This window comes from Typopeltis vanoorti, chromosome 13 (assembly GCF_054136105.1).
Source record: "Typopeltis vanoorti isolate ZY-2024b chromosome 13, IOZ_Tvanoo_1.0, whole genome shotgun sequence".
NCBI lineage: Eukaryota > Metazoa > Arthropoda > Arachnida > Uropygi > Thelyphonidae > Typopeltis > Typopeltis vanoorti.
Window position 1 is genome coordinate 24298597 of NC_143561.1, and position 23162 is coordinate 24321758.

Consider the following 23162-nt stretch of genomic DNA (forward strand, 5'->3'; position numbering starts at 1 on the left):
AATAAGAGTATGATAGTGAGTGTAAACAAAATGAAAGAGCGAGTGTTGTACGGAGATTCGTTAGTAAGAGGTGTGATAGATGAGAGTTTAACAAAATCGTACCAACCTGGTGCGAACATTAAGGGTGTAAGCGAGTCAGTTAGAATGCAAAAGCAGAGGGTGAAAGAATTGATAATAGTAGCAGGAACAAATGATTTGAAAGGAGACAAAATGGCTATGCGAGAGGATTTGAAGGAATTGCTTCAGGTAGCAAAAGAGAAGGGTGAGAGAGTTAGGATGGTGAGTCTGTTGCTGCAGTATGACAATGAAGAATATAGGAGGAGGGCCAAAATTGCTAATGAATTTATGTGCGGATTATGCAGGAGGAGTGGTGTAGAATTTGTGAATGTGTGCAGTGAGTTCGATGGACGAAAGGATTTATATAAATGGATGGTTTACATTTGAATGGATTTGGTGTATGGAGACTTGAAAAGGTGTTGAATGAACATTCAAATGGGCTTCTGAAATTCATGTATACTAATGTCAGAAGTATTAGGAACAAGAAGGAAGAATTTTTGGCCTTGGTTGGCACTTTAAGGCCACAGGTTATTGGCATTAGTGAAACATGGCTGACAGAAGATGATATAGCTAGTGGGATAGGATGTGAGGGGTATGGTGTGTTCAGGAGTGATTGGAAGAATAAAATGGGGGGAGGTGTGTTATTGATGATAGCAGATGAGCTACAGCCAAGGAGAATAGAAGTAGAACTGCAGGATAGAGAAAAGAGCACATTTGAGGCTAGTTGGTGTGAGATTGAAACTAGCAGAACAAAATATATAGTTGAGTGCTGCTATAGACCAGGTGATGGAATAGATGGTGGAGATAGTATGCATAAGCAAATAGAAGAAATGAGTGGAAGGAGCATAATTATTATGGGAGATTTCAACTATGGTAACATTGATTGGAAGGAGGAGAGGACACATGGGAGGAAGGAATTGTATTTTATGCGGTTATTAAGGGATAACTATCTGCGACAGCATGTAATGGAAAATACTAGGGTTCAGAGAGTGCTTGACCTAGTAATTGCATCTGAGAATTTAGCTGTAATGAATATGACCACGTTGTTACCAATTGGTGAGAGTGATCATAGGGTCTTGACTTGGGAGGTGGCTAAAGGTGTGGAATTTACAATTCAGATGGGGTACATGTGGAATTATCGGGTTGGTAAATTTGACAAGCTTAGGAGTTTGATTGGTTCAGTACCATGGCATGTAAAACTGCAATGGCTGAATGTTGATAGTGCATGGGAGGTGGTTAAGAAGTGTTTGCATGAGGCAATGGCTGACTGCATACCTAGAGTCCGAATAATAAATCAGGTAGGGGTTAAACTTGAGCTACAAAAAAAGAAACAACTATGGAGGGAATTTAAAGAGAAAGTGACCGGCAGGCACATGAACGGTATAAAGTACAGGCCAGAAGGGTAACGAGCATGGTAAGAAAAGCAAAAGCGGATTATGAAAGAACATTAGCCATGCAGGCTAAAGAGAATCCCAAACAGTTTTTTCGATATGCGGCAAGTAAAAGAAAAAATGTATATTGCAGAATGATTTTGAAGAATGCCAATGGTAGGGAGGTAACTGAATCTGTTGATATAGTTGAATTACAGCGAGCACTTTTGCAAGAGTATCTCATCCAGGTGATGATATTGCAGAAATGAATGAACCAATAGCTTATACGGTAATTGTGGTGAATGAAGTGTAGGTGAATAGTCTATTACAAAACCTCAATGTCAATACATCTGTGGGATTGGATGGTATACCAGCTCATGTCGTACGTCAAGTGGCTAAAGAATTGTAAATGCCCTTGACCATTTTCTTTAATTTGAGTTTCAGATCTGGGTTAGTCTCAAGGGGGTGGAAAGAGGAGAAAATAGTTCCACTTCATGAAGGAGGTTCCAAGACTGCTGTTATAAATTACCAACCGATCAGCATATCAGGAATTGTTGTCAAGGTCTTGGAGAACTTATTCAAGAGAAAAATACAGGATTGGATAGATGAAAATGGTATACTGTATAGGGGGCAGCATGGTTTTGTGAAGGGTAGATCATACCTCATTAACTTGCTCACGTTTTATAACACGGTGACGGCTGAACTGGATAAGGGTAATGGGTTTACAGTGATTCTACTGGACCTTGCCAAGGCCTTTGACAGGATACCACAGGGAATTCTAATCAGTAAAGTGCAGCATATGGGGATGGATATAGGGTTCGTGAGATGGATAGGAGGGTGGTTGATAGAGAGATATCAGAGAGTGGTTTATTCAGGAGTAGAGTCCAAAAGATGGCCTGTGAATAGTAGTGTGCTGTAGGGTTCTGTTCTTGGACCAGTACTTTTCAATTTGTTCAATAACGATATAGGAAAAGATTTGAGAGGAAGTGTTCATTTGTTTGCTGATGATGCAAAGTTGGGTAGAGCAATAGTGAGTGCACAGGATTTCAAAATTTTGCAAGATGATTTGGACAGTTTGGAGGACTGGGGTAAAAAGAATGGATGTCAATTTAATGTGGCAAAGTGTAAGGTTATGCATTTTGGGATGAACAGATCAGCAGCAGTATATCACATTGGTGGAACCGTACTCCAGGAGATTGACGAGGCCAGGGATTTGGGAGTGTTGGTGGATAGGGAGTTGAAGTTTACGGGGCACATCGCAAAAGTGGCCAAATCAGCTCATCAAATCACTTGGTTGCTGAAAAATAGTTTAACAAGTGGAGACAAACAGGTTATTGTTCCTCTGTATCGAGCCTTGATAAGACCCCATCTAGACTACTGTGCCCAGATATGGGTGGTAGGGTTTCTTCTTGATGGGGAGGAGGTGGAGAAAGGATCCAGAGACGAGTGACCAAGATGATAGCAGGTCTATGAAATGAACGTTTTGAGAACAGGTTGAAGATTTGTGGGTTGCAGAAATTGGTTGATAGGCAGAAAAGGGGTGATATGATTGAGACATTCAAATTACTGAAGGGTTTCTATAAGATTAATTCAGAAGATATTTTTGAGAATAGGACTGGTAGTGGGAGGACTAGGGGCCATACATGGAATCTGGGCAAGAGTGTGGTTAGAAAGTGTGTTAAAGCTAGGTTTTTACTTGGAGAGTGGTGAATGAGTGGAATAAGCTGCCAGAGTCTGTTGGTGCCATGACTGTGAATGAGTTCAAGGCGAGGTATGATAGATATTGTGTGAATGTCAAGTAGTTGTTCTTGACATGATGTTAGGGCCTCCCTCGATGAGGCTGTCGACTCCTTGGAGTTATCCATAATAATAATAATATTGGAAGTTTTTTTTCACTTTGTTAGACTATAACAAATTTAGTTTAATCCTTTATCCAAGTATAAGCAAACAAAGTCAGTCCTGAAGATACTTCAGGCTCAAACTTTGTTTGCTTACATTTGGATAAAGTATTAAACTAAATTTGTTATAATTAAGAAATATGCTGCTGAGTTTGAAACGTGGCTGTATCAGCCTTGAAGATGATCCACGTGAAGGACATCCAAAAAGTGTAACAACACCAGAAATCATTGATCAAGTGCACGAAACAATATTATTATTATTATTATGGGCAACTCCAAGGAGTCCTTAGACTCATCTAGGGAGGCCTTAAACATCATGTCCATCACAACTATTCAACATTCATATGAACTCATTCACTGTCATAGCACCCACAACAGACTCTGGCCACTTATTCCACTCATTCACTACTATAAAAGTAAAAAAACCCAGCTCTAACTCCCTTACTAATCACACTCTTGCCCAGCTTCCATGGATGTCCCCTAGTCCTCCCACCACCAGTCCTGTTCTCAAAAATATCCTCTGAATTAATCCTATAGAAATCCTTCAGCAATTTCAATGTCTCAATCATATCTCCCATTTTCTACCTATCAACCAATTTCTGCAACCCACAAATCTTCAACCTGTTTTCATAAGGTTCATTCTATAGAACTGCTATCATCTTGGTCATTGGCTTCTGGATCCTCTCAACCTCCTCCCCATCAAGAAGAAACCTAGGTGACTAGATCTGGGCACAGTAATCAAGATGGAATCTTATCAAGTCTCGATACAGAGGAACAATAACTTGCTTATCTCTGCTTGTCAAAGTATTCTTCAGCATCCAAGTGATTTGATGAGCTGATTTAGCCACTTTTGCAATATATCCCCTAAACTTCAACTCCCTATCCACCAACACTCCCAAATCATTGACCTCATCAATCTCCTGGAGTACAGTTCCACCAATGTGATATACTGCTGCTAATCTTTTCACCCCCTCAGTTACTGAGGCATGATCTACCTTTCACAAAACCATGCTGTCCCCCATACAGTATCTCGTTTTCATCAATCCATTCCTTTATTTTACCCTTGACTTCTTTCTCCAAGACCTTGACAATGACTCCTGATATGCTGATCGGTAATTTGCAACAGTAGTCTTGGATCCTCCTTTATGCAGTGTAACTATTTTCTCCTCTTTCCACCCCTTTGAGACTAAACCAGACCCAAGACTCAGATTAAACAATAAGTTCAAGTGCACTGAATATGGTATTGGATAACCATCTAGTCAAAGTGCATGAAATTGCTGTAGGATATATTTTGCATGATGAATTGCATATGAAAAAGCTTTGCACAAGATGGTTGCCACGCTTGCTCACAGCAGATCAAAAACTCACTCGCATGAAAATTAATTTTACCATTACACACCAGAATCCAAACAGCAGTCAAAACAGTGGACAGATGGCAGTTATTCAGCACCAAAGAAGACAAAGTCGGTTCCATCAGCAGAAAGTGTTATGGCATCGGTGTTTTGAGATGCTAAAGGCATCTTGTTTATAATTATCTTGAAAAGGGTAAAACAATAACTGGGGAATGTTATTCCAATCTTTTAACCAGACTAGACAAAAAAATCCATGAGAAAACACCTGGTTTGCAGAAGAAAAAAAGCATCTTTTATCATGACGATGCACCTGCCACAAAAACATTGCCTGTTTTGGCAATGGGAAAATTAAGTGATCTGCACTATGAATTGTTGGAACATCCACCCTATTCCCCAGATTTGGCTCCCTCCGACTTCTATCTCTTCTCAAAACTAAAACTCTTCATCACTAGTCTACGTTTTTCTTTGAATCAAGAGATGATTGCGGCTGTAGTGGGGGGGGGGGGGGAGTATTTTGCCGATCTTAGTGAGAATCACTACATGGACGGGATAATGCCACTGGAGCATTGCTAGAATAAATGTATTAGTCTTAATGGTGATTATATTGAAAAATAAAAATAATTTTGAAATTATAAATTCGTTTTTTTATTGTTAGGCCGAGAACTTTTTGGTCCACCCTCGTACTAACCACATTCCCAGTGATACTATTATCCTTTGCCTCCGGCTACAACTTTTTCAGATTCCTTTCTACATTCCTTGTCTCACCATCAAAGTCATTTGTGCCCACTGCCACTAATTCTGATGCTCATTCCTTGCTTTCATGCAAAGCATCAGATGTGTACCTTCTTATTCACCACACACCTCTAATTGAATCTCCAAACAAAGCCACCCTGCCATCCTTGGATACTTGCTTCTTATTAAGAAAGTTTTCTGTATAAAAAATGAGTGCTTAAAACTAACGTGTATAACGGATAATTTTAGTATCATTCTAGCCCTTCTACAAAGTCTTAAGAATTTATCGAGATCTTATTCTACATGTGTAACAGGTATTTTCATGCCTTGAACGCATTCACCATCGGCATACTCGCCATCTACTTTGGGTAGATTGGTAAAAAATCTAGTAGATTTGTAAAGAATTTACTTTTTTACTAAGTAGACTTTGACTTAGGGTTTAGCTGGAGGTTCACTCTCTTACTCACAAGACTATTATATTTATATTGCATCAATCACTTGTTACTGTCCCACCACTAGTGTGATATTTATCCTATATCTATCTGTTAAGCCCTTCTGACTAATGTCTCAGTTATGTCACATCTCCATCTTTCAGGTAAGTTGCTGCTGCATTGCTTCAAAAAAGATGCTCTTTTTTTATTACCTACTTCATTGATAAATTCCTATTAGTAAGTGTAGTATGTAAGAATGTTATCTGAATGTTAATTGCTATATATTAAAAACAACTAAATTAAAATCACAAATTGGAGAAATCTTGAAAGCATAGCATTGACAAACTCAGAATGAAGATAACTAGGATGCCCATGTGAAATATCTCTTTCAGCATCATTAGGAAAGGCCTTCTCCCATGTTATTCCATTCTACTTTTTGGGTTGTTCTCAACCAGGTTGGTCCTGCTGTTAGAATAAGTTCATCTCTCCATCTGGTCTTCTGTCTACCTCTATTTCTCTTTCCTCTCTCTAGGTATCCAGTAAGTGGTGAGTTTATCCCATGTATCATCTTGTTTTCTCATCAAGCATCCTGCTCATTTCCATTTTAGGGATTTTACTGTTCTTATGATGTCAGCGACTTTTGTTTTCTGTCTTATTTCTAGGGCTCTTATTTTTTCTATCCTTTTGAAACATACTTCATACCATTGCTCTTTGGTATGTTCTTAGCTTAGTCACTTGTTTAGTTGTTAGTGACCATGATTGTGATCCATAGGTTAGAATTGGTAGTATGATCATATTATGAAGTTTGCATTTTAGGCTGATTGGTAGGTCTCCCTTCATCCACTCTTTTAAACTCCAATAGCTCCTCCAAGCATTGGTGATTCTGGCATCTGTTTCTTTTTCCATCTTGTTTTTAAATTATGGCCCAAATTTAAATTTGGGCCAGATAATAAATTTTTAGATTTTAAAAATATTTAAAATCTTCATAACTTATTATTCTGTTATTGAAATTTCTGTGTAGTTTGTTTAATCCATATACTTTACTTTCATTACTTAGATCTCTAATCATTGTTTTCAGTTCTGAGCTGTTGTCGGAGAATTGTCATCGGCAAATCGAAGATTGATTAAATTTTTGCCTAACATGTTTAAACCATAATTATCCCAGTTATAATATAATAATAACTAAGACCTTTTATTCCTTTATAGGGAGTAGGCAAGGCCTTTAAACCCTATCTAGCTTTTGGAGACTGAGTGGGCAGTTCAATCTTCACTGGTAGCCAATCGGAAATAGCTGACCCATGTCTATCACTAATTATAGGCAGCCACTGATGAAGAGACCGGCAAACAGGTGCTGTTATCTCTTGGTACCCAATCCTAACATCCTAACAAGATATGTTACTGTCTGAAATAATGTGGGTTCTATGTTTGATTTTCTTGAGTTCATGGGATGAAAAACCTGAGTTTCCAGGAGAAAAAACCTGAGACATAGATCAACTAACTGCGGAACTGGTCGATGAAAGACTTCCTTCGTTTGGCGACTAGACTTGATCTGTGTCTTATCTTTGTGCGGCCTGCTGCAGAGGGTGCAAGCGCTATTTCCACTTAGCTACACAGGCCTTTATTATCCCAGTTCAGTTCTCTAAATAACATTTTCAACAATGAAGTGAATATCTATTGGGTTTCCCTGTCTAACTCCTCTTCCTAAATTGAAGGATGGTCCTGTTGTCTTGAGTTTGATTTCTGCTGTTCTACTATTATAAATATTTTTTAATGTTCTGCTTATTTATTTTCTCTATCTTGATTTTGGAGTCCCAGGAACAGCTGCTTGTGTTCTATCAAGTCAAATACTTTCTGGAAGTCTATGAATGCTATGCATAGAAGCTTATTATGTTCTTGATATTTTTCAATAATTTGTAGATGATCAATAGTTGAAAAACCTTTTCTAAATCCTGCTGGATCATATGGTTGGTTGTTCATATGTTCATAAAGTCATTAGTGCACTTGACTGCAAATACCAAGCAAATACTTGACTGCAAATATCAAAATGTGAACTAATGTCATAAATCAATTAATGACATTAGTTCACATTTTGATAAATAGCAAGACATCATACAGTGGGGTATACCTATAGTCAATTTGAAAATAAAGAATCAACTCTATAAATAGTATATGTATAATATATCTTGTAATTTACAGATAATCAGTTGAGTCAGAAATTTTCCATTTTATATATATAAGTCTTGCTATTTTTCAGTTTTGCTGGTATAATTTTTAAATTTCTTGCAGCAGTCATTGAATGAAATGTGTTTTGGTTTTGTAGGTAGCAGTGGAAGCCATTGAAAACATTCGAACTGTAGCATCTCTTCACCAAGAAATAACTTTCTATACAAATTATGTAGCAGCTCAAGCTGGACCGCAGAAGTAAGAAACAATTTAATATTACAACAGTAATTTTAAAATCTGTCATAAGAAATAGTATGTTGGAATACAGTTATCGATAATATGTGACGCTGGCAGAAGGAAGTGATTTCTTATATTTTTATTTTATTTATTTGTTTTTTTTTTTGGAGGGGGGGGGGAATAAGTACTTGCAGACAATTAGTAAAGGATTCTAATATACTCATCAGTAACTGCTTCCTTTTTTTGAATATGCTCCCTAAAGTATTCTGAAAGTGTTTTCTCTTTAGCTAATTATCTTTGTTAAATTTAAAATGCATGTATAATAGTGTTTCTTTCTTTTGAAATTTTCAGATTTTCAAAAAAGAAATCTCATATTCGAGGTTTAACATTTGGTTTTGCACAAAGTGTTCCACCTTTTGCTTATGCTGCAGCTATGTTTTATGGCAGTTATTTGATTTCAAAGAAGGAAATAACATTTGCAAACCTTTTCAAGTGGGTATAAACATACTTAACTTTGCCTTAGTGGTTTGCACAGTTATATGAATATTGAAGTTCATTTATAAAATGAGATTGTGATCTTTATAGTGTATAATATTTGAGTTTATAAAATATTTATTAAAGACTTAGTGACCTCAGATTTATAAAATAATAATAATTTTATTCTTCAGAGTAGTTCATCTTGTTAATACACAGCAGTCATTTGTTTTAATGGAACATGTGGACTAGGCATATATAAAGATACTTATATGGATATCATCAAGGAGAAAGATCAATAACTACATTCCAAACAAAAATCATATGAAGTCTTTGCTACTTTGGACAAAGTAGTGCTGCTTTGATTAGAATTCAAGAACATCAAGACTATATTGCATTTTTGGAATTGACAAGTCCAGCTTGCTTTGCATACTATTGACAGTAGGCACAGAGCTCTTTGGAAACAGACAAAGATTCTTCATTTCAGCAAGTTCAAATTCAATGATCTTTTCCTTGAAACATGTGAAATGTTACACAATCATTCAAACCTTAACCAGTCTGACTGCATGTCAATCTCCAAGTTTTTGGGAAGCTAGTAAGCATGTGCACATGCTTACTAACATCAGCTAGTAAGCATGTGCAAACATGATTTATTCTTATGATTCATGTTTGAATTTAGTTACTGATCTTTCTCCCTGACAATGTTATTATTGGATGAATATATACTGGAGTTTTTGAATAAAATTCTATATTTTTGCTACATGCGTAGCCATATAATTGGTTTAGTGTTCAGTACTGTTTCAAATATCACTTTCTTTGAGGGGAATAATAAAATGAGTTTTATAACTATAAGTAAGAGCAGATCGATATAATAGGGGTGACTGAAACAAAAAAGACAAAAAACTGGTTAGATCTTTCTGAGCAATAAATACAAAATGTTATATTCAGGCAACGACCATCAATGAAAAGAAGCAGTAGCCATAGTATTCAACACAAAATACTAGGCTAATCTTCTTGAATGGCAGGCAGTCTCAAGTAGAGTGATGTGGGCAAATATCAGAATGGGGAATTGGATGATGACACTTATTTGTGCGTATGGTCCCACAGAAGGTTCTACTAAGGTAGAAGTGGAGGAATTTTTTGAGGCTTAAGAAAAAGTAACTGACATAATGAAAAAGGAAAAGTTGGTCCTTGTTGGGGACCTAAATAGCAGAGTAGGAAATGATTGTCAGACATACAAAAATATTTTGGGAAAATTTGGAGAAAAGAGCAAAGCTAATAATAATAGCAAATAGCTGTTGGATTTCTGCTCAGGACATGGACTGGTTATTACTAACACCATGTTCCAACATAAAAATGTGCACAAATTCACATGGAGAGAAGAGGCATGGAATAAGAAAAGTCACATTGACTATATTATTATTGATAGTGATGTTTTCTCCCTGGTGCAGGACACTAGAGTGTACAGAGGATTTGAAATTGGAAGTGATCACTATTTAGTCTTGAGCAGGATAAAATTGAATTTCATATTGAAAAGAATGACATGTAAGAAAGTTTTAAAGCGAATAAAAGTTGAGCAGCTCTCAGATGTGAACTGTAGACTTAAATACACAAAGATTATTGAAGAACAAATTGCCACTAAATCTCCAAACATTGGAGATTTAGTGGCAAGCCTTGAAGAAAATCCTGATTGATTCAGCCAGAGAGGCATGTGGTGAGGTTGTCTGCAAGGATAGAACAATAAGAACTCCATGGTGGAGACAGGAAGTTAAAGAGGCAGTGAAGGAAAAGAAGAAAGCATACCAAAAGTTCCTGTCAAATAAGTCAGCTTTTGCTCTTAGAGAATACAGAGACAAATGTAAGAAAGCTAAACACTGTGTAAAACTAGCTAAACAAAAGTCTTGGGAGGACTTTGGCAAGAACATAGAAAATAAATATCAAGAAGGTGGTAAGTTATTCCAGAGGTTGTTGAAGAAGCTTAGAAATGGAGGAAAGAGTGCTGTAAAAGAAGTTAGAGATGATAAAGGTGACATGAAAACAGGAGAAAAAGATATCCTTCAAGTATGGAGTAATTACTTTGAAAAACTTCTAAATGAAACAAGCAGTGATAGCACAGTGGTAAAAAACACTGACCAGGCATGCAGTCAGGAATACATATCCATACTTGAAGTAGAAAAAGCCATCAAAGGCTTGAAATGTGGAAAGGCAGCAGGAGTAGATGATATTCGACCAGAAATGCTGAAGTATGGTGGTATAAGAGTCTTACGGTGGCTGCACTGCATAGTTCAGAAAGCCTGGACAGAGGGACAAATTCCCGATGATTGGAGTAGAGCTCTAATAGTACCCATATATAAAAAGGGAAATAAAACTGAATGTGAGAATTACAGAGATATTTCCCTACTGAGTGTTCCTGGCAAGATCTATGCAAGTATACTTGAGAAACAGTTGAGAAGAATTGTGGAAGAAAAGCTTGGTGAAGAACAAGCTGGATTCAGACCAAATAGAGGCTGCCAGGATCAGATCTTCACTTTACGACAAATAGTTGATAAAGCATGGGAATATAACAAAGATCTGTATTTAAGTTTTGTCGATCTGGAAAAGGTATATGACAAGGTGACAAGAGAGAAGCTATTCAATACATTACAGTTATATGATGTCAATGGGGCATTATATCAAGCAATACTTATTTTATTTGAGTTGTAAGTCAGCAGTTATAATTGAAGAAAGTACAGGAAGATCGTTTAATGTTAAATCTGGTGTGAGACAAGGATGTACATTATCCCCTCTGTTGTTCATTATCTATATGGATCACATTATGAAGGAAAGTGGTATTAAACATGATATCAGAATTGGAGATGTTAATGTCAGCTCTTTGCTTTATGCGGACGATGTTATACTTCTAAATAAATCCGCTACAAGTTTGCAAGATTCCCTGACTAAATTGAATAACTGTTGTAATAGATATGGTATGAAGGTCAGCATTAAAAAGGCAGAAACATTGAAAATATCAACTGTATTGTGAATGAAAAACTTATAGAACAAGTAAAACATTTCAGCTACTTAGGCACGATTTTTAGTGAAGCTGGTAAATTAAATGTAGAAATAGACAACAGAATCAAACAAAGCTGGTATGGTAGGCAGTCAATTGAATAAATTCACATGGAATAAGAGAGAAATTAGTCGTAACACAAAATTAGCTGTATACAAGACAGTGTTCAAACCAGTTTTAACTTATGGATCTGAGAGCTGGCTCAGAAGTAAAACACTTGGCCAAAGACTGGAGACTGCAGATATGAGAGTCCTGAGAAAGATTAGATGCACGAACAGATGGCAATATCATATTAAAAATGAGGATATTAGGAAAGAACTTGACATTGTCAGCATCCACGAATGCGTTAGCAGAGCTAATCTCAGGTCGTATGGTCACTTAAACAGAATGGACGAGGAAAGATTAGCAAAACAAGTGTTCTCTGCCAGGTTGGCAGGAAAACGACCCAGAGGAAGACAAAGATATAGGTGGATTGATACGGTACAAAGTGCCTGAGACGATAGAAATATAAGATTAAAGTATACATTTTTGGTCGTTTTTATAATAGAAATACAATTTTATTAATACAGACCAGTATTTTACAATAAACATTTATTAAAACCTACCAGTTTCGCCAGCAAACTGTCTGACGAAACTGGTAGTGTCCATTATGCCTTGAAAAAGCCAGACAGTTTGCTGGCAAAACTGGTAGGTTTTAATAAATGTTTATTGTAAAATACTGGTCTGTATTAATAAAATTGTATTTCTAGAAATATAAGATCTGATAATGTTGGAGTCTTGACAAGTAACAGACTGATTTGGAGGAAAATTGTAGATAGGAAGTTAGTAATGATGTAAATTTTTAATGTAGTACTATCATATCCTGTACACCCCTTAAGGGTACATGTCAGGAATTCGATGATGATGAGTAAGACATGCTTCTTTCCAGTATTCCAGTTTTATTTCCAGCATTCTTTTTTACTTTGGGGAGGTTATATATAATATTATACATTATATCAATAACAATACAGTACAACACAAATGTAAAACAAGTATGATGCTGAAAACATGGCAGTCAACAGCCACCTGGACATAGAAGAATCATTGCTGTTTAAATTAGGATAAATTATTCATACCAGAAAGAAAAAAAAACCTGTTTTTTGTTTTTAAAAAAGACTGAATTGAGAAATGATTATGAACCGGATATTTTGACATTAGCTTGTTTTGGTTTTAATATTTTAGATCTGTAAGAATTTCCGTCTTGTGTATTAATATCACAATTGTCAATTTGTAATGTAGGTGGTATTATTTGTTCTTTAATTGCATTACTTCCAGAATTAAGTGAGGGAAGAAAACTTATATGGATAGTGGGTGAAAGAAAGTATCAAGTGTAAGCTTATTTTTGTCAGTACCAAATAATTTGGCTTCGTATCAACCTAATTAATGCTCTGATAGTATAGTTAATCCTGTATGCATAGTCTACTGTTGTGAATTCATACTGCCTAATATATCTGTATGTTACAAAGCTCTCCGACTGGTTGTGTCTCTAGGATTCTTTCAACAGATTCATTTATTCCTGCATTATACCTGTTATAGGAACACTTGACAGTTAATCATGGATGTAGACAACACATATACAAATCACAACAGATGTCTATTTAATGTATCAACCCTATGCATGAGAAGTCACTCACTGAATCCTATAAATCACCAATGCTGTATGTAGTCGAGCAGATAAGAAAAACAGAAGGAATCTATTGATGTTTCTTGAACAGTGGGGGGGGGTTGTACTTCTTCGAAGAAATAGTGTGAGGAAGGCTTTTCTAAATGCAGAATATCTCTGCATCTATGAGAAAGTGATTAATGTAGGGAGTGGGGTGGTCATCTTTTAAGCAAATTGATCTCTTTTGGAAAGCATCAAGCATTTCTAGAAAGGATTTTTGCTACATCATCCCAAATGTGAGATTTATTATTTAGTAACATAAACTGGTCTATGCATGCACACACACACACACACACACACACACACACACACACACACACACACACACACACACACACACACACACTCGCTAACATATACAGATATTGTACACACTGTTACTTTAGGAGTTCCATCTCATTCCTTGAAACAATTGAAAGGCTGACAATTAAGCACTAGTCTTTACATACATTTGACCCTTTTGAGGTAATTATAAATTGTGAAAGGGTTTTATCAGTAACTGAGCATGAATAATATGTTGAACTCTACTCTGAACATACTCAGCAACAATCTTTCCTTAGTATATAGACCTAAACCATTGGCAAAAAAATAAACATTTTCATATACTCTTTGGGATCTCCTGTAATCCTTGGAGCATTTCCCAGAACATATTGGGCAGTTATAATTCTCACTGCTGTTGCTCTGTTTTTCCTGTAGTTTTTACTCCTTTTACAGGTATTGCTTTCTGGATAATGAGAATGTATCATTATGAATGAGATGTCTTGCTGTATGGAAATAGTGATATAATTTCACCTGTTTTCTTCTTCTGTGTGTATTTCTACTTTCTGCCCAAATCTCAGTCTACACATGACTGGAGATTTTTTTTTCTCATCACCCATATGGACCAACACTTGTTTTCTACAGTCTCCTCCCTGGATACTGTGCTAGTATGCATTTACTAGCATAGTACTCAGGGATGTCTCCTGCCTTGATATCCTTTTTCTTCTTACTCTGATTTTCTTTTTTCTCCTTTACCATCTATTATGACTAATACTAACCTTATCAACAGTGCTAATCTCATTTAACTAACCTGATTTTTTAGCTAATTTTCAATTCAGAGGTCCTCTCTTGAGCATACAGGCTCATATGGGAAACAGTGGCTGTTTTGATTTTTTCCTCCTACAAAATTGGGATTTTAATCCTACAAAACAAACTAGCCAGAAGAGGATTTGAAATATGAAGTGATCACTGTTTGGTTTTGGGCAGGATAAAATTGAATTTCATATTGAAAAGAAGTGTATAAGAAAGTTTTAAAAGGAATCAAAGTTGAACAGTTTTCAGAGGTGAACTGTAGAAACAAACACCATTGAAGAAAAATGAAAGAGTTTGAAAACAAGAACCAAACCTTGGAGATTCAGTGGCCTTAAAGAACACATTGATTCAGCCAGAATTGGTCAAATTGTCTGTAAGGATATAAAAATCAGAATTCTGATTTTTTCTGATTCTATGAACATTCCTTATAAAGAAACAATAGAATTACTAACTCAAAATTTTCCGTCTGATATAGTTGAATTGTTCAAGTTTGTTATTGCATCAGGTTACTTCACCTGGAAAGGTCAAATTTACAAGCAAGATGAAGGAACAGCGATGGGATCTCCTTTATCATCAAACCCAGTAAACTTGTTTCTAGAACACCTTGAAGAAAAAATATTCAGTTTTGAACCCAAACCAAAAATTTGGTTAAGATATGTCAATGACGTATTTGCAGTCTGGGATCATCTCTAATATGAATTACAACTGTTTCTAGATAAAATTAACCTTCTTCATCATTGCATCAACTTTACGTTAGAAAAAGAATCTCCACAGGGTATCTTCTTTTTTGAATTTACACATTCAAAGAAAAGAAGATGGTTCCATCGCCACGTCTGTCTTTCGCAAGCCTACATTCTCAGGTCACTACATTCACAATTCTTCCGCTCATCATCCATCTCAGAAATCTGGCATTATTAAATCACTAGTTTCCAGAGCACACAAATTTTGCTCCTCTGAAGAATCTCTAAACCAAGAATTAGAAATAATCAAAAATACAGCCATCCTAAATGGATATAATCCTAAAACAACTCAAAAAATCATCAGTCACTTTCCCACACATCAAACCAGACAAGAAGAAGTCCATAGGATTCCCATACCTTATGTCAAAGGCATATCCAAATGTCTTTCTAAAATTATGAAGAAATACAATTTTGCCACTACTTACAAACCTATCAACCAAATTTACAACTTGTTACCTTCTCCTAAGGACAAACTCTCACCTTTGATGTTGCCTGGCATTTATGAGATTCCATGCTCATGCAAATCGTCTTACTTTGGACAGACAGGTGGGTCTGTTCAGAAACGCATCTCGGAACATCAAGACCACATTCATCTTTTTAAACCATAGAAATCTGCCCTCTCTGAACACTGAATTGAAAATCCAAGCCATACGATCTATTGGGAAAAGTCTAAACTTTTACATAGATCTTTATATAAACACGAATGTTTATATAAAGAAAGTTCTGAAGCCTTACTACACAGACCAAATTTAAACCGCAACGACATTCTTACTATTCCTAAAGTATGGGAAATTGTCATACAAAATTGTGTCAAATTATTATTATTATTTTTTTTTTAACTTCTGTAACATGTTATGCACGTTTAATGAGATTCTATTTGTAATCATGTGCCCTAACTGTATGTCATTCCTATTATTGTTTAAACTACTGTACTGATGATGTCCTAAGATACTTAGGATGAAATATTTACAATTAAATAATTTTCACTGTGGTTAATACATGTGTTTCTTTTAATTATGATCTCACCACAGGTTTCGTTATTTAAAAAAGTTTAATATGTATATGTTTAATATAATCCTGTACACCCCTTGAGGGTACATGGCAGGAATTTGATGATGATGATGATGATGATAATATGTATATGGGGGGGGGGAATTTCTGGAAAATTCTGATAAACACCCAGAACAAAAATAACATTAAAGCAACTGATATAACACAGGAAAGAACATCTTAAAACCCTTTAACCTCCATGTTTCATCAAATTGCAATAATTTGTTCTTTTTCTTTTAGGAGATATATAGGAGATATATCTTCAAAACCACTGCAGACATGTCAGTGGTTTTGAAGAAATTCGAAGACACTGAGGTGCAGGCCATCATCAAGTTTTTCATGCTGCAAGAAAATCTGCAACATTGGAGATGTTCCAATTTTGTGTGAGATTTCAGGGACTATGCTCTGGCATATCCAACAGTTGCCAGGTGGGTGGCCAAGTTTAAAACTGGGCATCCTGAGACAACAGATGCCCCTGAGGTTAGGAAGATCTTCCATGGTGATCGCACCTGAAAACATCGCTGCAGTGCATGCCATCATCCTTGATGATAAATAAATACCAGCTAAAGACATTACAAAGACTCTGGGGATATTCAGGGAACAAGTTGGGGTCATTATTCACCAACATCTGGACATGGAAGCTCTCAGCAAAGTGGATCCCCAAATTATTGAATGCTGACCAAAAGAGAGAATGCGTGCTGTCATCTGGAGGGATTTTGGATCATTTCGAGAAATCAGATGCAAATAGTTTGGCTTGTGTTGTGATTGTTGTGGATTGTATTGTGATTGTGACTGGATCATAGAGATGAAACATGGCTTCATCTCTATGATCCAGAGACCAAAGAATAGTCAATGTGGTGGATATACAAATGTGCTCCATGATCAATGAAGATCTGAACCCAAAAGTCGACAGGGAAGGTTCTTTTGTCTTTTGGGATATGGATGGTGTAATCCTTAACGAGTACCTCAAAAAAGATGAAACTATTAAGAAGCAGTTTATCCAAGAGCTCTGAAGGAAATGAAGGAGGTACCGAAGGAAAAATGTCACGTGAAACTGTGCAGAGGTGTGTTTCTTTTGCAAGACAACACACCTCTCACACTGCTCATGAAACCCAACAGACAATACACAACTAGGACTTTCAGTATCTGTCTCATCTACTCTATTTGTCAGAGCTGGCTCCATCTGATTATTTCCTATTCAAAAAATTTGAAGAAACACTTGAAAGGAACAAAATTTACCATAGATGATGAAGTCATATCTGCAGCTGAGGACTGCTTTGTGCAACAAGGGAAAGCCTTTTTTCCCTCAAAGGATTGAAAATGATGCAGCATATTTTAACAAGTGTATAACACTTCATGGGGAATATGTAGAATAATGTGCAAGTTACATGGTCCTACCTCAATTCCTCATGGTGATTATCACAACTTTTCAGCACACCCTCGTGTGTGTGTGTGCATGCATATGCATTTGTGTGAATGTACAGGCTGGCCATAATTAAAGAGGAGGTATTCAAGTGCTCTCTTTTTCAAATATTAACATTGTGGTCGTTATCTGATTGTAGCTTAATTTTTTATTTTATTCACTATATCTGCTGATGTGAAAGACCATTTATTTCACAAAACTAGTTGAGTGTCTGAATAAACATTTCTACTGTGAAGTTGTTCTGTGTGGTTTAATACTGGCATTACATTACTTGATCATGTCCTCAATACCACAAAAGCCTTTGCAATGAAAAAAGTTTTTTTTTATTCATTGAAAATAATGCATAAATGGATGAATGGAATGCATTGCTGGAAAGGCTGGTTGTAGCTTAATTTTTTATTTTATTCACTATATTTGCTGATGTGAAAGACCATTTATTTCACAAAACTAGTTGAGTGTCTGATTCATGGACATTGAATTAATTTAAGACTGAAGATGTATCCTCTGTATACTTATCATTTAAATCATATTATTATTCTTTTAGAGTTGCAGAAGCAGTCATTCTGGGTGCATCAATGATTGGTCAAGCTGTAGCTTTTGCTCCAGATTATCAGAAAGCCAAAATTGCTGCATATCGAATATTCAAATTACTGGATTTAATACCTCGTGTTGATGTCTTTAGTAACGATGGCATAAAACAAGTATGTATTTCATATCATTATTCGGTATAGGAACATTATATGTTATACTACACTTTTTGTAATTTGAAAGCATCTCATTTGAATGAGCTGTTGGTTTATTTTCTTTCTTTCCATAATTATTGTGATATGATAAAATATATATGTTTGATGGCAGTGGAAAACATCATGTCTGTATGCTCTGATTCCTCATTTTATTACAGAATCCTTTCATGAAGTGATGTGCTGTTTGAAAGGCATTGTGTATCAAGTTAAAAAAAACAAAAAAAAACTTCCTGTTTGAAAATAATTGATGTATGTCCTTCAGCAACTCTTCAGGTATGTTCAAAGCTAAAAAGCTGAGAGGAAAAATTTGCAACAGTCCATAAGGAATGTGAACCAACTAGTGCTTCTGAACCAATGTCCAATCCTCTCCTCCTTGCAATGCCCTGTTATTAAGCATTTTCTTGGATACTGAATGAACAAGCATATGCTAGCAGTTTGGTATGTAGTCAACCAAATTGTATTCTCTACTGGTTTAAACCACAAACAAAAATAATGGTAGAACATGATGAATTGTTGTGCCATCTGGGGTGTTGTCTGAATAAATAAGGTCCAGGATTTTAATTAGAGACTGGAGTGAATAGTGAAAAGTCAGTTACCGGAAAAAAATCTTGAAGAATATCTAAAGAAAAATAATAGGAAGATTTTGGTAAGAATGTAGAAGATAAATATCACAAAGATGGCAAAATGTTAAGTGTATTGAAGAAGTTTAGAAATGAAGGGAAAAAGTACCATAATGTTCAGTATAATATACCTTTATGGTACATTATAATTGCTAAGTTAGCAGTTAGAATTGAAAGAAATTGTACTGGAAGATGATTGATATGAAATCAGGTGTAAATGAAGGATTCATGCTATTTCAACTGTTTTCATGTGTGTGGATTGCATTATGAAGAAAATTTCATTAAACCTGATATAAAAGTTCAGAGATAATTAAATTCTGTTTTTTACTTCATGAACATAATTGTGAACTTCTGAATAAATCCAATACATATTTTCAGGTCTCTTTAACCACCTAACTGGCCATCATGGATAAAATACGCATTCTCATATGCATTTGTATCCATCATATATTTCAATATAATATCAATAGTATTGCAATTTTAATATGCACTTCGCATCCATACCTTGATGTCTGGTAGCATGGTTAACTAAACTGAATAACTGCTATAACCAGCTTAATCTAACAAATTTTGAAAATAGGAAAATATCAACTGCATTCTCAATGGTGAACCTGTATATCGGATACACTAGTGGTTAGCATATCTGCTCTCCAGCCAGAAGGCTGTGGGTTTGAATCCCGCAATGGGCATAGATGTTTGTAATTATCTGTGAAAGTAGTAGTGGTGGTGGTGGATGACATTGGTATAGATAATGTGATTGGTGGATAAAGTTGAGTGTTAGAGACAGAGTTGTAGAGTAGGTGCCTTCCCACAGTGAGGCTTGGACTTCCTAGAGGTGGTGTTCAATAATAGTAATAACAAGTAAAACATTTTAGCTATTTAGATACAGTTATTATTTTTTTAAAAGTGAAGATGACAAAATAAATGTGAAAATAAATAACACACCAGGTTAAGTCCATTGAATAAATTTATATGAAATAAAGAGAAATCAGCAGCATATACAAGACATTTCCAGCCAGTTTTAACTTGTGAATCTGAAAGTGGAATTAGAAATAACCAAGTTGATCAAAACTAGACCAGATGAATGAGAGTTTCTGGAAAAAAAATTAATGGAGCCAACAAATGGCAGCATTGGCAATTAAGAAGATTAGCTTTCATCTAAGTGACCTTAATTAGGTCTTAGCCAGCCTACGATCACTTGAACAGAATGGTAGAGGAATGGAATCAGAGAAAGATCAACCTTTATGTGGATTGATGCAGAGTGTAGTGAATTAAATGACTGGAATATAACATCAAGTATTATAGACCTGATAAATAGTAGATTAATTTGGAAGAAAATTGTTGATGGAAGGTAGTAATAATGTAAACTTAAATTATATAGTAGGAATATATCATCATCAGCCATTATTGATCCATTCCTGGATGAAGGCCTTTCCAAGATTACTCCAACACTCTCTGTCCGTGGCTCTCCTTTTCCATGTCACTCCTGCAAATCTGATGATATCATCAATCCACCGTGATTTAGGTCGGCATCATGGTCGTTTTTCCTCTCGTGGAATCCAGTCCAGTACTTCTTTTGTCCATCGCTGATCTTGTCTTCGGGCAATATGCCCAGCCCATTGCCATTTCAGATGTTTCACTCTTCCTATGATGTCAGAGACTTTGGTTTCATTTCTTATCCATGTATTCCTTTTGTGATCCAATCTTGTGATACTAAGCATACTTTTTTCCATACTAAATTGTGTTGTTCTTAATTTTTTAATTTCCTTTGCATTCAGTGTCCATGTTTCACAGCCATATGTCAGTATAGGAAGGATGCACTGGTTGAAAACCTTTCTCTTCAGGCATAGTGGTAGTTGGCTTTTGAATATTGAATGTAATTTTCCAAATGCTTTCCACCCAAGCAATGCATGCCTTTTAATTTCATCCATGATATTTTGTTCCATCGATATCTGTTATCCTATGTATATGTAGTGATCTCTTGCTTAATTTCCTCATTATTGATTTTTATTATTTCTGGTTGGACATAACTATTGAACATAACCTGGGTCTTTTTTAGTTTTATCTTTAGGCCTACTGTTCTGCTAGCAATTTGGAGCTCATGGATACAAGTCTGTAATTCATGTGCAGTTGAAGTAAAGATAACTATGTCATCTGCAAAGCATAAATGGCTTAAATATCTTCCATTTATCTTCAGACCTTTCCCTTCCTAATCAAGAAGTTTGAATATTTCTTCTAGGCACGCTGTGAATAATTTTGGAGATATTGTGTCACCCTGTCTTATACCTTTCTGTATTCCCACAGTAGAAATGTTTCCATTGAAATAAATTGCTGCTGTGGAATTGCTGTATGCTGATTTGATGGTTCTGATGTAGGGCTCCTCCACTTGTTGATTTCATAATGCTTTAAGTATTGCACAAGTTTTAAGTGAATCAAAGCTTTCTCATAGTTAATAAAACCAAGACATAGTGGTAATTGATATTCATTACACCGTTCAATGATCTGCTGTACAATTTGAATATGGTCCATTGTACTAAAGCCCCTTTGAAAGCCTGCCTGTTCTTTTGGTTGTGCTAGGTCCAGAGTCGCACAAAGTCTATTAGCTAAGACTTTTGTAAACACTTTGTAGACCACTGATAGTAGACTGATATGTCGGTAGTTCGTCACGTCTTCTATCTCACCTTTTTTATGTATCAGAATTAGGGTAGACTTCTTCCATGTTTTTAGTACATCATTTTTCTTCAGGCATAAAGTAAATAGTTTTGCTAAGAGTTCGTAGATTATTTCTCTGCCTGTTTTTAGAAGTTAAGCTATAACTCCATCTTCACCTGCAGCTTTCCCATTTTGGAAGCTTTGGATGCTCTGCATAACTTCTTCTGGTAGGGTCTGTGGTACTTCGGCTGTGTTGTAGTTGTCTTCTTCTTCATTTAATTCATCATCCTGGTATAATATTATGTAGAATTCTTCAATTCTTTTTGTTATAGCATATCTATCTCTGGTGATGGTCCCATCTTGTAGTTTGACTGCAACCATCTGTTTGCTGTTTGGCTTTTTTGAGACTATGGTTGTTTTCAATGGTTTGTTGTATGAATTTACAATTGAATTTTCTTATTTCTTCTGTGATACATTTTCTGATTGTTTTGCACAATTCCATATATTCAGTTTTATTCTGTAGATTAACTGATCGTTTCATTTTTCTTCTTTTCTTCATAAGCTGTTTTGTTTCTTCAGAGATTTTGTCTTGCTTCTGTTCTGTGGTACCAGCTATTTCAAGTGAGCATTGTAAAAGGTTTTGGATAATAATGTCATTACTTTCTGAGATCAGCATTGTCATCTATAATAAGATGTTTAAATCTATTGTTTAGTTCTTGTTGGAATATATCTTTTTTAATGTTGAGTTTATGTACATCTGTTTTGCTTTGATTTCCAAAACATTTTTCTTCTTTCTTTTTGGCAGTTTATTTGAATCTTACTGCATACCATAAGATGGTCACTTCCAATGTTGAAGGTGTTTATAACAGAACAGTCTTGAAAGATGTTTTTCTTATTGCTGAGGATAAAGTCAATTTCACTAGTTTTTCCATTTGGACTTTTCCATGTCCACTTTCTGTGTTTTTCTTGAAAAAGGAAAATCATAATATACAGGTTTTCTTTTTCTGCAAATTCTATTAACCTTGTTCCTCAGTCATCTCTCATGCCATATCCAAAATTTCCCATTGAGCTTTTATCGGAATGCTGAATACCAATTCTAGCATTAAAGTCTCCGATTACAATTCTGAAATGATGTTTTCCTTTATTGTAGAGCTAGGATATATCATGATGGAAGGCTTCAATTTCTTCGTCAGTATAACTTATTGTTGGTGCATAGACTTGGGCGATCTTAAGAGTGTATCTTTACGAGATTTGAACAACAATACTTGTTATTTGATCGGATACAGATACACTGTCAAATTCTATTATGCGATTCTTCAGTTTTTTTTTGTTGATCAAGAATCCAACTCCACTGATTCTTTCTTTTTCTTGACCTCTATAATATAATATGTCTCCACT

General features: G+C 35.6%; 1 protein-coding gene across 3 annotated transcripts in view; it reads left to right on the forward strand.

Annotated features, from left to right (window-relative positions):
• The window catches only part of LOC150099993 (ATP-dependent translocase ABCB1-like), a 370123-nt gene that overhangs the window by 309261 nt on the left and 37700 nt on the right, over positions 1-23162 (forward strand). For all 3 annotated transcript variants that reach the window (XM_090402525.1, XM_090402527.1, XM_090402526.1), the window contains exons 21-23: positions 8161-8261; positions 8592-8732; positions 18294-18450. In XM_090402525.1, coding sequence (XP_090258651.1) covers positions 8161-8261; positions 8592-8732; positions 18294-18450 — 399 coding nt within the window. The remainder of the gene's footprint in view (positions 1-8160; positions 8262-8591; positions 8733-18293; positions 18451-23162) is intronic.